We start from the raw sequence: 17,360 nt of genomic DNA, 5'->3' as shown, positions 1-17,360 counted from the left end.
ACGCCTTCGGCGCCCAGGAAGTCGAGGGACACGCTCGGGGCTCCGCCTTCGAGGCCTGTGTCGACGCCGTCGATGCTTTCGGCGCAGCGTCTGTCGTCGACGCCGCGCCGATTCACTCGACGCCTTTCGGGGCTGTGTCGACGCGGGTACCCCGTGACTGGGGGGAACCACCTAGAAAGGCTCTGGCCAAGGTCAAGCATGGCGTTGGTTCCAGTTCTGTGCCTTCTTACCGCCATCTGGAGTTAATTTCAGAGGTGGATGAGGGCTCTGATGATGGCATGGTGCCTGACACGGTGCCTGACAAGATTCTCTCGGTCCATAGCCAGTTTGAGGACCTGAGGCAGTCCCTGCATGATGCTAGTGGGCTGGACACCTCTCTGGAGGTGGAGTTTTGTAGGCCTGAGCCTGGCACTCATGCCGATTCTTTGTACTGGCGCCTTATGTCACAGGTCACGAGTACTTAGGATGGTCTGCTCCCCCAGTGGAGTTTGTTCGGGATGACCTTACGGAGATCCTTGACATTGTTCCACCAACTGACCCAGTACTGCCGTTTCATATGGCTCTACAGAGGGTGGCGGCGGCTTGGACTTCTCCGGAGGGTCTCCCGGCAGTGAGCAAATCTTTTCTGCGAAAATACCGCCCAGCCAGTAGTGACCCCTGCTACTTGTCCAAACACCCTACTCCGGTGGTGCAGGCGGCTATGGCCCCGGCAAAGCAGGCGTCGTACCCTACCATCTCTCCTGATGGGGACGACAAGCGTTTTGACGGCTGGGCGAAGAAAGTGTTTTCTGCAGGGGGTATGGCGCTTCAGGCGGCCAACTCAATTTGTGCCTTGTCTCGTTTCACGCACACTCTGTGGAACTGTTTCCTTGGCAGATGAACATATTCCCGAAGGGGATGAACAGGATGGTTTCCTTTCCATGGTTCAGGATGGCAAGGATGCTGTGTGAGGCCGTTCAGTCTGGTTTGGACATGGCAGATTGCGTCAGCCGGTCCATGGCGGCGAGCACCGTGATACGCAGGTTTGCGTGGTTGCGGAAGTCGGGGTTTGCTCCTGATGTGCAGGCCCGGCTCCTCAACATGCCCTTTGACGGGGAACATCTTTTTGGCAGCAAGGCTGACGAGAGCCTTGAGCGGTTGCAGACCTCAAAAGCTGCAGCGAAGTCATTGGGCGCTGCAGTTCGACAACCTCTGCCTTTTCGTCCTAGGGGACAGCAATGGAGGGGAGGTTCCTTTCGTTAATACTCATCCTTTGGTAAAGCGAGAGGAGCTGCCAGTAAAAAGAGGCCACCGTAGGAGTGCCAGAGGTGGAAAACAAGGTACTCGAGGTGCCAAGGCCGCTCGGGCTATTGCCTCTTTGCCCTCAGGCAATGCCGCAGCCGCTTCAGCTCTTTGCCCTAAGGCAACGCCGCAGCCGCTTCAGCTCAGTCATGAGACCATGTCCCATGGTTCGCCACTTGGGGGAAGGCTGGCGCAGCATCTTGCAGAGTGGCGCGCCATTACTTCAGATGTGTGGATTCTGGAGATCATAACCCACGGCTACTGTCTTCCTTTCCGGCAGAGGCCTCAAGACAATCCACCAGGGAATCTCTCTTTGAAGAGTCCGGATCCGCTCCTTGCGCAGGAAATTCAATCCCTGCTGGAGAAAGGCGCCATAGAACTTGTGCCTCTACCGGAGAGGAACAAGGGATGGTATTCCCCTTATTTTTTGATTTCCAAGAAAGACGGGGGATTGAGACCCATCATGGACTGGCGCGGTTTGAACAAACTCCTCAGGAAGGACAAGTTCAAGATGGTTACTCTTTCTCAAGTCCTCCAGGCCCTTCAACTTCAGGACTGGTTGGTGTCTCTCGACCTCAAGGACGCTTTTTTCATGTGCCGATCCATCCGAAGCAACAGAAGTACCTGACGTTTGCGGTTGGCGACTCGCACTTTCAGTTTCGGGTCCTGCCGTCCGGATTGACCTCCGCCCCGAGGGTCTTCACCAAGCTCATGGTAGTGGTGGCAGCGCACCTCAGGAAAGTGGGGATTCACATCTACCCCTACCTGGACGATTGCTTGATCAGGGCGCGCTCTTCCGAGCAAGTCCTAGATCATCTGTCAGTCACCTGCCACTCCCTCCACAAGCTGGGCTTCTCCCTCAACTTAAAGAAGTCCCATTTGACACCAACTCAGAGGCTCCAGTACATCGGAGCAGTGATCGACACAACCCTGGGGCAGCGTTTTCCTCCCCAGGTGAGGGCCCATCACATTCAGCAGATGGTGCACAAGTTTCAACTTGCCCAGACTCTCCCAGCGTTAGAGTTCTTGAGACTGCTCGGCCTCATGGCATCCTGCATGGCATCCTCCATTCTACTGGTGCCAGAGGCCAGAGGCCAGGTTGTGGATGAGATCTTTGCAATGGGCACTCAAGCTCCAGTGGTCTCAGTCCTCCGGCAGGATGTCGGACCCTGTTCAGGTGCCATCTTCGGTCGCCCAGGACCTTCTGTGGTGGGCCGACGAAGGCAATCTGATGAGGGGGGCTCCATTTTGGCTGCCTTGGCCGGAGTTGACGATCATGACAGACGCATCCCTCACGGGATGGGGAGCTCATGCCAACGAGTTGACAGTCAGCGGTCGTTGGTCTCTGTCGGAGTCCAGACTTCATATCAATCTGTTGGAGCTGAGGGCCGTCAGGCTAGCCCTGAAGGCTTTTCTGCCGACTGTGCGAGGAAAGAATGTCCTGATCCTGACGGACAACACGGTGGCCATGCACTACCTCAACAAAAAGGGGGGGCAGGGTCACTTCCTCTGTGCAGGGAGGCGATGCAGCTCTGGTTCGATCTCGGCAGTTCATCTGGCAGGAGACGAAAACGAGACGGCGGACGCTCTGAGCAGGCAGAGTGCGATCTCTTACGAGTGGGAGTTGGCTCAGGAGATTCTCCTGGAGATCTTCGCCCTTTGGGGGCCCCCTCAAGTGGATCTCTTCGCCTCCAGTGTCAACCGGAAGCGCGAGAGGTTCTGCTCGCGGGAATTTCCTCCAAACTGAGCCTTAGGAGACGTGTTCGTGGTGGAGCGGTCATTCCCACTGCTGTACGCGTTTCCTCCAGTCCCCGTCATCCCGCAAGTACTGCGGAGGTTCGGTTCCCGGATGATTCTCATTGCCCCGGCGTGGGCCCGGAGGACGTGGTACCGGGACCTTCTCGACTTGTCCGTCTGCCCTCCACGTCATCTTCCCTACCGAGACGCTCTGCTCTCCCGGGAGGGGGGGTCAGGTTCTCCATCCAGTGGTCAGGTCCCTCAACCTTCACGCTTGGTTTCTGAAAGGTTGAGGTATAAGGATTGGGGCCTCCCTGAAGACGTGATGGAGGTGTTGCTTTCGGCCAGAAGGCCAGCAACAAAGTCCCTGTACCGTTGCCGTTGGAGAAAGTTCTGCGACTGGTGCAGGGTTAAGAATGTGGATCCTTTTGCATGTGAAATTCCCATGGTTCTGTCTTTTTTTTGCTTTCTTTGGCTCACAGGGGCCTTCAAGTGGGTACCATTAAAGGTTACCTGGCGACGCTGTCCATATTTAAGCGCTCGTCTGAAGAGTGTTCCTATTTTAAAATTCCTTTAATTTCTCAGTTTCAGAAAAGGCTCACTAATGTGTTCCCTCCGTCACCTTTCCAGGTGCCCGGTTGGGATTTGAACCTTGTTCTCAAGTTTCTGATGGGTGCTCCGTTTGAGCCTTTGCATTCATGCCCTTTGAGACTGTTCACTCTGAAAACTGTATTTTTAGTTGCGGTCACTTCCGCTCGCAGAGTGAGTGAGGTACAGGCACTTTCAGTTAAGCCACCCTTCACTGTGTTTCATAAGGACAGGGTTGTCCTTACAGTTCGTCCTGCTTTTCTTCCGAAGGTGGTGTCGGAATTTCATTTAGGCCAGAAGGTGGTTGTTCCGGCATTTTATCCTCCTCCACATCCTGGTAAGGAAGAGCAGAGGCTCCATAGGCTTGATCCTAGGAGAGCGTTAAACTTTTATATTTCACGCATGGCCCGGGTCAGAGTGGACGATCAGCTCCTTATTGGTTACGCTGGAAAGCGTTTGGGACAGGCTGTGACAAAACAGACTGTCTCGCTGGATTATTTTTGCTATCTCTGTTTTCTAAATTCTTCTTCCCACCTCCTTGCATTGGTACTGCTTTGGGAGTCTGTCATAGATATGGAATACGTCGGAGGACCCAATCCCCTCGAAGAACAAGTTACTCTCTTACCTGGTAACGTTCTTTCGATGGGGTGGTCCGACGACATATTTCATATTTAGTCCCGGGAGGATAGTTCAGGGGCAACGTGCTCGCCTTGGATGCAAGATGACACGGAGCAACACAGGTTCGATCCCCGGGTCCGCGCTTAGAAACCTCTGGGTATTAAGCGCGTTATAAATAACCTATCATATCATATCGCTCCCTCCCTACCTTCCCCGCTACAAAATATCTTATGCGATTGCAGATTACGTTTCCGCAAGGCTTTGTGTGTCAGACTGGCAGAAGACTGGTGGCACACGTTCTGGGAAAAAACAAATGAGGCTACGGGCGTCGTGCATCCTACTTATAATATCCAGTGACATCGGCCATCGGAGGAGTTCCTAGAGGGCGGCGTATTGATGTCATCGACGCAGGACGTAGATGCCGAAGATTTTCCGAAGCAGCACAGCTGTGGTGATTACTGTCATAGATATGGAATACGTCGTCGGACCATCCCATCGAAAGAACGTTACCAGGTAAGAGAGTAACTTGTTCTTCTGTTATATAGATTACATTGAAATCTGACATTTTTAGCTAGAACATTTTTATATTTCAGAGTAAAAATAACAAATACATCCCGAAAACAAGATCAGGCTGTCTATATGTTCCAGGTTTTTACATTTGTCGCATTGAATGCTGTCGATGTTTTAAATCCATCTCTCAGCCTGTTATTATGCACGTGAAGAACTGTAATTCCAGCCCTGTCCTTGATTGCCTAGTAGAAGCAGGACGTTCACACTTTTTAGTAGGCTCTGAAATGGAGTCCCCAGCGGCAAAGCACTACACCCCCAAAATACCTGGTCATGCTCTGAACATTCTAAGCTGGCACCCGGCATCACTGGCACCGTTTACTCGTCTCCCTTTTCATCTGACATCAAGTAACTCATCCCATGGCCACTCTCCTTTGCTAAAGAGTGGACAGTTGCTGCAAGCACACTGTCCTGCACTAAACCAAAGGTCTTACAAGAAATGCACAGGAATATCCTTGTATGCTTCCCTCCACACCTCTAGAGTCTCTCGCACCTCACGTAACAAAACTATGGAAAGGTTGGAGTCAAAGCTAGCCGGAAAGAGACGACTCTATAACCAACCAGTAATTCTCTTGCCACTCTCCAAACCATCTGGAGCTCAATCCCGGTAGATGCTCGAAATCAGGGGAGCCGACTTATGAATTTCCCAGGGGGAGGGGCCCAAATACAGGAAGTGACATCACTGGCAATAGGACCACAAATTCGCATGTAGTCGCCAACTTGGTGCAACGGCGCGGGGGGGGTGGTTGGAGGCACGCTCCGCGCAGAACAGTGGAAACATTGGCTAGCATGTACTGCATATACTAAAGTCAAGTAAGGAGATTTAAGCCTTCGAGTTGCATTCCAGTAGGCCATCACTGTCCCTACTCCACCCCTCTATAATCATCCAGATTGTAGTAGCCCTTAAAAGGCAGAGCAACACAACTAGGATGGGAGAACGAAATGCCGTCCCATCCCGTGAGTGTGTCAAACGTCAGAGCAAAGACTGTGCAGGTGCCTCCTACCTTGGAGCACAATCTCACTAATTTGGTGCAAATCTCGGAAGTGGGAGCATGGGAATCCCCTGCGTGTGTGGGCTGCAGACCCCGGATCACATGCTCACTTCTTCAGTGTGAAACTCTCAATAGTTCTGGTTCTGTATCATTAAATGTACTTCAGATCTTTAGAGTATCGGAAGGATAGCTCAGGGGCAACATGCTCGCCTTGGAAGCAAGACACAGAGCAACACAGGTTCGATCCCCGGTCCGCGCAACACAGGTTCACTCCCTCAGTCCACACAACACAGGTTCGCTCCCTTGGTCCGCGCAACACAGGTTCGCTCCCCAAGTCCGCGCTTCGAAACCTCTGGGTAGTACACGGATTATAAATAACCAATTACAATAAAAAAGAAATACATCTATTGAGAAGTGCTGGGGCCTTCTCAATAAGAGTGTAGCAGCTCAAATGAGGTGCTGATGTTGTCCCATCAAAAGTATAGCAGCCCCACTAAGATGAACTAGCATTGCCTCAACAAAAGCATAGTATTATCGCTGAGAAGATTCCACAATTCTAGAAGCCCTGTTACAGCAGTACTATCCCATCAAGAGTATAACTGAGGAGTACCAGCGTTGCCCCATTTCAAATATGGCGGCTCTACTAGAAAGTGCTGGCTCGTACGCCTCCGCTCCCCGCCCATAGCATTCACACTCACCACGTGCACACTCAGACATGCAAACAGTCTCATTTGCACTCTCCCTGCCCCTGCTCCCCCTCCCCCCCCCTCCCTCGCTTTGCATCTGTACCTCCATTTCGAAAAATCCTTCTGGGTTGGGTGTACCTCTACATTTGTTCACCCCTCTTGCCAAGAGGGGTGCACAGATGTACAAATACACCCAACCCAAAATGATTTTTAGAAATTGAGAGACAGACTTGTTTTGCATCTGTGCCTCCATTTCTAAAAATCGTTTTGGGTTGGGTGTACCTCTAAATCTGTGCACCCCGGTACACAGATGTAGAAGTATACCGAACCCAAAACGATTTTTAGAAATTGAGGGACAGATGCAAAGCAAGAGCCTCTTGCTTTGCATCTGTCCCACAATTTCTAAACATCTTTTTTTCCCCGGCTTTTACCCGCGCCGCCAGAGAGACACAGTATGGATGGAACAAAGGGCCATCCATACTGCGTCTCTCCTCTCTGGCCCGGCGGGGGGGGCGGAAAGTAGGAGGCTCAGCCCTGACTTTATTCTGCCGGGGGGGGGGGGGGGGGCGGGCACCGCAGCCCCCCCAGACCCCCACCCGTACACCAGTTATACAAAACACTAAAAATGTGTCTCACAACGATACCTGACGGAGGAATAAAAATCCCTCTTTCCCTCCACCAACAGCACTGCCTTACTGTATAAAATGGCAAGACCGATTCTGGCACAAACCTTTTATAAATCGCTCCTCTGTTATTGAGTTGGGTATGCGCCATAAGCAATAAAATAAAACCTCAAACTTACTGCCTGTGTGGAATGCTCGGCCAACCTCCCAAGCGATCCTACTGAAGAGATAAAAGGTTGTATATTCCTATGCCAGTCCATTGAGCCATGATCCTATCTTGAAATGCGGGCATGTATCCCTGTGTAAGCCTCCTAGCCCACTCGATCGTTTGGGTGGGAGAAGCCTGCGCATCCCTGTGCCATTCTCCGGGCATGTATCCCTGTGTAAGCCTCCTAGCCCACTCGATCGTTTGGGTGGGAGAAGCCTGCGCATCCCTGTGCCATTCTCCTCGGTCATTTCGAGTCAAAGGCGCTGTGTATTCGTTTGCCAGTTATTCAAGTCAACTAAGCACTGTTTGTGGTTGTCACCTGTCCTGTTAAGGGGTAAATGCTTCATTGATGGGAAAGGACTTAATGGTGCCTGTAGCTATCTGATGGTTCATTCACTTAACACACGCTCAATTGATTATAGTTGACTATGCTTCATCACAGGGCTTTATATGTACCGGGCTAGCCGGGGCACCCCACTTCACCCAATACAGATTTCTTCTCAAAATTGTTATATTTGGGATTGCATCGCCATCCAGTGGCCATAATGTGAACGGCTTTACTTTTACAGGGAGGGCGAATTTTGAGTCCAGTTAGTGTGGTGCTAGTTTTAGGAGCATGAATCCATTGATTAGTGGCTGAGCGCCTTTTGTTTGCTATGGTTCCAGATTAGTGGGAATGTCCTATTTCAGAGGAAGGGAGGTGGACAAAAACGTGTTTTAGTGAAATCGCCACCTCCTGTCTCAGTTAAGCTGACTGCATATGTGCAATCAGGGTCGGCCTTAAGGGCAGCAGTGCCCTGGGCGAATTGGCACCCCTCGTTCCCCGCGCGCCCCTGGATAACAGGGGGCGGGTGGAAGGGGGGCGTTGCCAGGATGGGCCACTTTTTTATTTTATTTTTTATCCTCCTCGCTTCGGCGAGGAGGTAATGATATGAATAGGGCGTGTCAGCACCCTATTGTCATTAAATAATGAGCCTGCCGCCTCGGCCACATTTAATAACAATGAGGCGCCTGCCACGCCTTCTGCCACTACGCCAGCTCGGGGGAGCCCTTGAAAGACGCCCCCGAGTTGGCGTGATGCGGGGGGCTAATGACTCCTTTTGTCAGAGGGGCGCATTTAATGTTAATGACAATGGGGTGCTGACAACAGCACCCTATTGCATTAAATGTGCCCGACACTGCGGGCGCCGTTTAACAGCAAAACCATGCATGCCGCGCCTTCTCCCACTACACCAGCTCGGGGGAGCCCTTGAAAGACTCCCCCGAGCTGGCGGGGTGGGGGCTAATGGCGCCCCGGGCGTGCGCCCGCTTGCTCAAACCCCCCCCCCCCCACAAACCCCTCCCCCCCAGGCCGGCTCTGTGTGCAATTGGCTGAAGCTAATAGCAGGTGGGGATTTCACTGTGACTTGTTAATGTCCCATCACACCTCGGAGAACTTGTTGTCTGCAACACGTCATAATTCATCTGATTCTCAGTATAAGAAAAGTACTTTGTAATTTTATCTATTTAGAGAAGTTGTAATACTACGTCATCAAGATGAACAGGGCACATTTTTAAGTAAAAAATCATACCTTCACCGTATTAACTCTCTAGATCCTTTGTTCTTTTGCATTACAAATCTACACTGTTGCCTTGATAACACAGTATTCCAACTTTTATTAAAAAGACTAAATTAAAATTACTGTTAAACAAACAAAAAAGACTGAACTGAAAACGACCTAGTTCGCCTCTCCCCAATCCCATATCCCCCTGGTTTGGGGCAGGCCACTAGCCCAGCCCAACACATGTGCTGCTGCTTTTCGTTAGGACCCCCTCGTTTTTCACCCCTCACATGAAGCACTGCTTACCGTGTTTAACACTCGACTTTTATTGGTTTGTAGGTGTGCTGGAGCAAGGCTGGCAGGCAGATTCAAGTACTCGGATGGTGATGCCCAAGAAACCAGGTAGGTGGCGCTATCACTCCATGGCGCATTTTAGTGATGCTTCATGCCAGCCCAGATGGTGGGTCGTTTTCGTGCATCCAGCCTGTCGCAAAGAGTTTCCATTCTATTCACATTCTAGTGCAGCGACGCTCCTTTTTAGGATACAGGAACTGAAGACGTAGAATATGAAAGACAATACGACTCATAACTGGAGTATGGCGAGGTAATAGGAGTAAAATACACTTTTCACTCGGTTAGGCGGTCTCCTGAAGCCGTATCGCCGGTGCTTTTGACACTTGAATTCCAAGCCATAGAAAACATGTCGTCTTTTTCATGTTTAACTTGCCGTAGCCGTTTCTTGTCAGTACAAATAATGCAAGTTGTGTATGTTTTGTTTACATTGTATATACATAGTGCCCTCTGTGGTTTCTTCTAATTGTCATAAAAAGCATGGTGTGGCTTAAAGGTTCAATATATTGCCAGCGAATGTGTTCTTTTGACATTTTATATTGTAAAAATAGAATGATCCCAGACATCAAATTATTCCTACCACTACACCCCCGCGTCCGACCTTTGAGCTCGACGTCCTCGTGTGATGTAACTTCACCCTCTCATAATGCTGCTGTGTGATCATTGGAGGGAAGCCTTGTCTAGTCCCGCCTAGAAACACTTGTGTACAGGAGCCTTCTAAATGAATCGTCATATACATCATCATAACATATAGCTGAAGCTAGGTTACACCACCATGAGTACCCACCAGCAACAACAAGCAAGACCCACCCTGAGAGCTATTTTGAAACCAGAAAATGTACATCTTTAAACATCTTCCAAAGAAAGAAAATCGTTCCCATTGGGCCGTTTCCAGGACCATGGTGAAGTGCACTGGGGCGGACTGCAAGTGGCAGACGCTGGATTACACTGCACATAACCTAAGTAGCAGCTGCTGAAAACTAGAGCCACCCTCGAGATTAGTTTGAACGAGACGATATGCATCTTTATGCACCTACCAAAGAGAAACACCCTATTGCCCATAAGCTTTTAAACTGCAGTTTGGAGGAGACCGTTGCTATACTGTAAAACTTGTTTTGTTTCTTTTCACATGAAGCTCCAAAGGTGATTCGTTACAAAGAAAATGGCAGAATAGTGCAGGTGCGGTCTGTTGTCTATGCCCCGAACACTGGATACCCAGCGGCACCCGATAGAAGCCAATGGTAGTGAATGTGGTTAATACTTCACTATGCAGGATGTTCTTATCTGCCATGTCGGATAAGTTCCATCGCCTTTCTCGATGCAGATAGGCATTTTTTCGCAGGTCTGGTGTTGAAGGAATTGGGCCATGGACCCATCGCCCTTCTTGAAAATTGGAATTATAGGAGAATACCCCCCTCGATAAGGGGGGGGGGGGTATACTCCTAGTTTTCAGGATGTCCGAATAGTAAGGTCAAGAACTTTGCCCATAAACTCCATCACTTTTGAATATATAATTGCTGATGCCATTTGGCACTGGTGCACTGGATGTAGAAGCCTTTATGAAAATGCGTTGTACAACTTCTATATCAAATGTCGGCGTCAAAGGCACTGACTGTCCCTTAAAGAGCAATTCGTCCCACAGACATTTATATAGCTTCGAATAAACCTTCACTCACTGAATTATTTGTAGCATCTCTTGTGGCCTCTTCATTTTAATGATTGGGTACCAGAAGTTTCTTGTGTTTTTGTAATGACTTCACACAACATTTGTTCTCCATCTTTTTGATTTAACAAAAATCTATGCGCCTTAGCTGGTTTTTGTATTGCTGTTTTTACTTTTATGGGGTTTGCCTATTAAGATGGCCTCACTCAGTCTTTTCTTTATTATCCACCGGTTAGGATGTAATTTTTTGTTTGTTGGTCTGCACCATTGAGTTAAAGCAATGTTATGGGAAAGCTTTTTAAAAACGACTCCACGTCTCATGGCTTTACCATGCCATTAAAAAAAAAAGAACTTTCGAGGCTGAAATGGTCTAGGACTGTTCTTCTAAAGATCAATCACGTAAAAAAATACCAATGCAGTCATTCAATCTCCACATATTTGTATTGTACAAGTCATTTATATAGTGCCGTTTCCCATTGCCTTAAAGCGATTTGTGGTAGGAACGCCCTCAGGTACCAAAGTCCAGGTATGGGGAAAGTTCTCAGTGAAGGATTAATATGCGCGTGTGCATTTGCCCAAGATTAGGAGTTGGGGGGCTGGCTAGGCTCCAGTAAGTAACCGAGAGATAAGGCACCTGTATGGATGCTGAGGGAGGTCACGACAGTATGCTAGTTCATGAGACTCGCTATGTACCCAGCTAGACCGTTGTTGATGTATTCTAATGGAGGAGGTGTTGAGGCAAGTCTGGAGTTTCAGTGCGAAAAAAGGTTGTGACAAGCTACACCGAATTTGTCATAGACATAGCTGCATTCTAAAGTGTTTGGTTGAATAGCCGTGCCTGCAGAAGATGTCCACTGAAATGGTGCATTTATACACACCTTCAACTCAGATGGAGCTCATCTTTGACGTTGCTGTGTTTGATCTTCTGTGGCCAGTTACCTGCGTAGATTATTCTGGGAAGGCTATCCATGAGTCAAACTAAGTGCAATCCAGTGGTTGTCCTAGAACATATTCTAGGTGGAACAGACCGGCTACCAGAAACTAGGATAATGTGATTCTATAAGCGCAAGAGACTGGTTACCTTTACTTAATACATGTCTTCCAAGTTCTCTGTATGTTAACCAAAGGGGTATACGAAGTGCCTTTTCAAGGATACCTGTCTATAACTTCTGTGTGTTACGAAGTCTAACCTAAGTAGTTATAAGTGCAACAAACGGTTACCAGCCTATATCTTGGAGCTTCAGGGTGGGATAAACATTGTAAGGTGTAAATGCTGTAAAGCCGATGTTTGATCAAGTGCAAAGCATGGACTTGGGTTGAGCAGGGCGGGCCACCGCGATAACTGCTGACGTTCGCTGGTGGGTTTCTGTATCAGAGGTTCGAGGGGATTGGGTCCTCCGACGTATTCCATATCTATGACATGTAATCACCACAGCTGTGCTGCGGTGATTACATGTCATAGATATGGAATACGTCGTCGGACCATCCCATCGAAAGAACGTTACCAGGTAAGAAAGTAGCTTGTTCTTTTCAGTGACTGATGTGTGTAAGGCCATGTCTGTAAAGCGGGCTGCCGTGACATCAGCCGACATCCACTTGGTGGTGTTTCGGAGACAGTGAGGCTGGTGCTTGTGAAAAAGGTGATGGCAATTAGTTGGGGAAGAGGATTTCAGATTATAGTATGGAATAGCCAAGTTTTGAGGGCACTTCTGAAAGCGAGGTGGTTATTAATGCGGCGGATGTGGAGAGGAAGCGACTTCCAGATGGCAGGGACTTCAATGGAGAAAGAGGATCCTTCCAATCTATGGAGTTGTAATGGGGGATAACGAGGAGAAGAGCAGAGCCGGATCTGAGGTTTCTGGTGGGCTTAGAATGTATGTGTTTATCCTGGAGGAATTCAGGTCCAGATTGTGGAGGGCACGATGAGTGATGCACATGGCTTTAAAGATAGTCTGTTGACTGATAGGGCACCAGTGTAGCACTCGGAGAGTGGGGCTGATATGTTCTCTTGATGAGGCCAATGAGGAGACGAGGAGCAGCGTTTTGGATTCTTTGGAGTTTCCAGATCTAGAGTGCTGGGGCACCTAAAAAGAGGCAGTTTGTATAGTCTAAGCAGGAGAGGATGATGGGAAGGATAGCAGAGATTTGGTATGGGTAGGTGATCTATGGGATGAGTCGCCTGAGGATGCGTAGGTGGAAGAAGCCGTTGAGAGTGGGATAGGTTTGAGTCGCGTGCAGCTGAGGTTTTTTACAGAAGTGGATGTTGCAAGGGGGTGAGGGGATCCTATGGAGTGTGGCCAGGGAATTGGTTGGGGAAGGAGAGCGAGGATTTCCCAACTACGAGGAGGAGGAGGAGGAGGAGGATCAGGAGGAGGAGGAGGAGGAGGAGGATTAGGAGGATCAGGATCATCCAGAGGTCAATATCAGAAAGACAGGAGAGGTCCAGGCAGGCAGAACCTGGCAATTTTGCTATCTTGAGGATGAACTGGGTGTCGTCAGCGTAGTTGTAACAGACAAGGATATAAGATCTGATGAGTGTGGGCAAAGGGCTAAGAGGAGGGGGGAAATGGAGGCTCCCTGTGGAACCCCTTTCGGAACTGGGTGAGAGAGGCAGGAGAATGGTGGGGGAGGAGCATGGTATTCGAGACAAGAGATCCATGTTAGGACAGAGTCCTTAATTCCGAGGGAGTGTAGCCTGTCTGCGATTATGGAGTGGTCAATGGTATTGAAAGCTGCAGATGGGTCGAAAAGGATGAACGCTGCACCATCCTTCCTCATGCTGGTTTCTTTTTAAATCATCCCAATCTGACACAAGGGAGAACTCTGTACCTCCAGAGTGGTCTAAATCCAGTTTGGGCCGGGTCAAGAAGGTTGTTGGATTCTGTTAAGAGGCACAGCTGTTTATATGCTGTGTGGTCCAGGAGTTTGTCAATGAAGCTGGTGTTGGAAATAGGCTGGTAGTTCTGGGGAATGAGTGGGTCGAGCAAGGATTTTTTTGAGGAGAGGTTTGATAGGAGGTTTTGAAGTGTTTCGGGAAGATTCCTGAGAAAAAGGACTGGTTAAGGACTGACCGTGCAATGCTGCCTGCACAGGCTGTTAGGATGTTCTCGAAGAGGGCAGGGAGACATGGGTTTCCAGGAGAGTAGGATGTTCTTCTAGAGGGCAGGGAGACCTTGATGGCCAACTTTGTGCTAGGAGTATGATGACATTGAGGTGAGAGATGGGGGAGAACGAGGAGAAGACTGGCATAGGGAGGGAGGTGGGTCTGGGATCGGGTGGAGGGAGGAGTAGGGGGATTGGTGCCATTTTAGAAAGGATGGCTCAGTCTCCATCAATAGCCATATTGAGAAAGTGTTCGGATAGGGCATCTAAACGTTTTAGCTATATGGTTACCCTGCTCTGAGACCACAACATTCCTATGCATTGGAGAAAAATCTATGATAAAGTAGACTTTAGTAGTGTGGGTTGTTGTATGTTGGTGCGGCATGCACGAGATTCAGGCTAGACGTTTCTGCCCTGCTTGGTAATGTATTTGGAGAAACTCCAGTGTTGTTGGAAGGATTTCCTTTCTATCCATCACATCCTGTGACAAAAAAGTAATTTGTATTTGTAACTTAAAATCGTAGATGCATAGGTATTGATTACATATTTGTGCTGCCTGTGAGTCTCATGTAGAGCCTATTTTGCCTACAGCACAGTCGCAATTACTAATCCCATGGGTTTGATCATTGAAAGCCACAATCTATGCTGTGGTGGGTGGTTGGTTGACAGTAAGCAGGAGTTGTTAATCTTGGACAACGAACGCCAAAGAATCCACTGTGTCTATACAAACGTTTTGCAGTTTGTCTATTTGTATAATCGAGGATCCTGTGAACAGCCATTGCCATGTGGGATTTTCGCATATGACCTATGTGTATGGAGATGCTGGACACAATTGTTCTAGGCTGTAGTCCTTGTCCAGTATGGATGCGCATGGCGGCTCCATTTTCACAGACCCACTGAAGAAACATTTGCTTTCTTGGGTTGGGTCTAAGTGTTTGGAGTAGACTTAATCTAGTTACTCCGGGGAAGCTGTGGCCTAATGGTTAATGTGTTGGCAGTGGACATGGAAAACCTGAGTTCTAATTATGTCTTTGGAAATTAACCAAATTATTTGCTTGTGTTCAAATAGCATTACAGAAACGGAAGGCACATGGATCTTTGGAAACGGCAGAGGTGTTGCTGAGGGGGCTATAACCCCCGGTATTTTGGTTGTAGCCACGGACAGAATCTCCGGGGCTACATACAAAAGGCTAGCTAGCCCCAAGTCCCGACATTAGCAGAGCCCCGGATGTTTTCCAGACCTAGCAACACCCCTGGGAAACAGACTACAGCCAAATATATAGAAAGCTAATCTTCATCTGAAGGAGGCTACTAGGTTTGTGTGAATACTTATACAGCAAGTGCTGCACCTCTCTGAACCCCGCTGTACTCTGCTCAAGTCAAGTATTTTAAGTAAGGGCGCTGGATGATTGTGTACTGTTCAGTGCCAGTGTGTCCTGGGAAGGTTGGAAGACATGCAGTTAGTCTTTTTGGCATTGCTTCCATTGTGTTAGGGCTGAAGCCCAGGTAATGTGCGTGAAAGCACATGCATGCAACTGTTAGGCTTCCTTTCTATTAACTTGCCTGGAAATCATTGGCGTTAAAGATGGTTTTGCATTGAGCTATTAAAGTGATTTCTCTCCCTCTGTTTTGTTCTTTTTGCAGAGTCTGCTCCCGTGGCTTTGATTCCAAACGAACAGCAGCTGGCCAGACTAACTGACTACGTGGCCTTCCTTGAAAATTGATAACCGCTTCTTTGTAACCCCCGCCTTTCACAGCCCTCAGTGAGATTCCAGGCCAAACCGGGGAAATCCTGAGCCATGGCTGTCCAGGACGTCAGAAAACGTCCCCTCGCACTTCCAGCCTCGGAACTGTTACTGTTCCGCTGCTTCGCCTGCCCCAGCAGTGGGATGGAAAATATGATGTCCACTGAGCGAGCGGCAGTCCGCTCAGCGCCAGATGTTTGGGGAAAGGATGCCGAGATTGTCTCAAGTTTTGCTACCCTGCCTCGGTACAGTTCCAAGTGGGGTTACCCCTGCATTTGGACATAGTGGCGGTGGCCCCTCCAAACCCACACAAATGCCTGTACAATTTTCCCTTTCAGGAGCTGGTCGGTTTCATATACTTTGGATTTTTTGGTATATGAAAATACATTACTTTCATTAAGCTCTCAAATAGAGGAGCAGGACTTTAGCCAACTGAGAGTAAAGCAGGGCCTTCCATTAAAATGTGCGTGTTGTATTGGACAAAACATTTGATAACCGTTAACGGAATAAATTGGGTTAAATACCTCTTTTAAAGGAGGACATCTATTCTTCTGTTTTCTTATCGAAATCTGCTAATGAGAATACGTGTTGCTTTATTTTGACTAATATTAAGGCTTTTAAGCACGTTTTTCCTGTACCGAAATCCTTGTAGTTTCTCCTGGTAGAGATCTTCACCAATTGGGATGGATACATCCATGTGGCTGGTTATTTATTTCAATTCCCATCAAGCCCAAAACCAACATTGATGCGGTTGTAGGTTCAATAAAAAACAATTTTCTCTGACCATGGGTTTCTGCGTTTGTATGCTTCCTGTTATACGATTTTATTTGTTTACATATAATTCATATTTCTTTTAGAGAATCAAAATTCCAGCCAACTTGCAAGTATGGTGCAGAACAACTTAGCACAGTTTAGAATTTGTACCAAACCGTTGTCTTTATCCTATGCATTGAGGATGCAGGAACTAAAATTAGGTTGAATGCTCCTTCACAAGATGTGTGCCCCTTTACACACCTCCACTTTGAGTAAAGCCTGTTTTTGAGGAGTGGGTGTGGGTGTTGTAGGGTTATTCTCCCCGGTATTGTACCAATAAAACCATCTTTTGGTGGAAAGGCCAACATAAATGGCGAACCCTGAATTTACTATCTGGCTTAGTTTCCCCAAGTTAAGTTGTAAACATGCAGTAAGTGAAGTGAGTGTTTTTCCAGAGTCTGGGCATGAGAGGAGAATCTATGGTTATTGGCAGTTGCTACTTACCTTCATTTGTAGGTTTCTCTTTTCCAGCCTCAAGTTTGACGGGCGATTCTCTTGACTTCTCGATTTGTGATAGACATTTGAAGATATTCGTCTTCAGTTAGCACTTCCCACAAAGGCTGACCACTTTTGGCTCCATGGTCCCTTCTCCAACTTCTGGTTTCCTCCTGGCATATGAACTTGCCCGCAATCCCCACTCTACCCCAATACTCTGCATTGTAGTTGTCCTCTCTTTTACAGTGGTCCATTGCTTACCATCTAAGTTTATGCTTATGATAGTTGGTAGGAAAAACTCTCCCTTTCGCAGGCCAGAGATGCGTGGTATTGGCCCACTTTCAGTAGAAAAGGCTAGAAACCTCAGAATTGTGTGTGGTATAGTTATCATGATAAAAAGTCAAGATCGC

General features: G+C 48.4%; 1 protein-coding gene across 1 annotated transcript in view; it reads left to right on the top strand.

Annotated features, from left to right (window-relative positions):
* The window catches only part of COPS8 (COP9 signalosome subunit 8), a 248,396-nt gene extending 231,910 nt beyond the window's left edge, over positions 1–16,486 (top strand). Inside the window, exons 6-7 of the mRNA XM_069615984.1 lie at positions 9,181–9,243; positions 15,602–16,486. Coding sequence (XP_069472085.1) covers positions 9,181–9,243; positions 15,602–15,681 — 143 coding nt within the window. The 3' untranslated portion in view covers positions 15,682–16,486. The remainder of the gene's footprint in view (positions 1–9,180; positions 9,244–15,601) is intronic.
* The last annotated feature ends 874 nt before the right edge of the window (positions 16,487–17,360 follow it).

This window comes from Ambystoma mexicanum, chromosome 9, assembly GCF_040938575.1.
Source record: "Ambystoma mexicanum isolate Mex_15411 chromosome 9, UKY_AmexF1_1, whole genome shotgun sequence".
Lineage (NCBI taxonomy): Eukaryota > Metazoa > Chordata > Amphibia > Caudata > Ambystomatidae > Ambystoma > Ambystoma mexicanum.
Note: the sequence above shows the minus strand (reverse complement) of the source record. Positions and strands in the feature narration are given on the sequence as shown.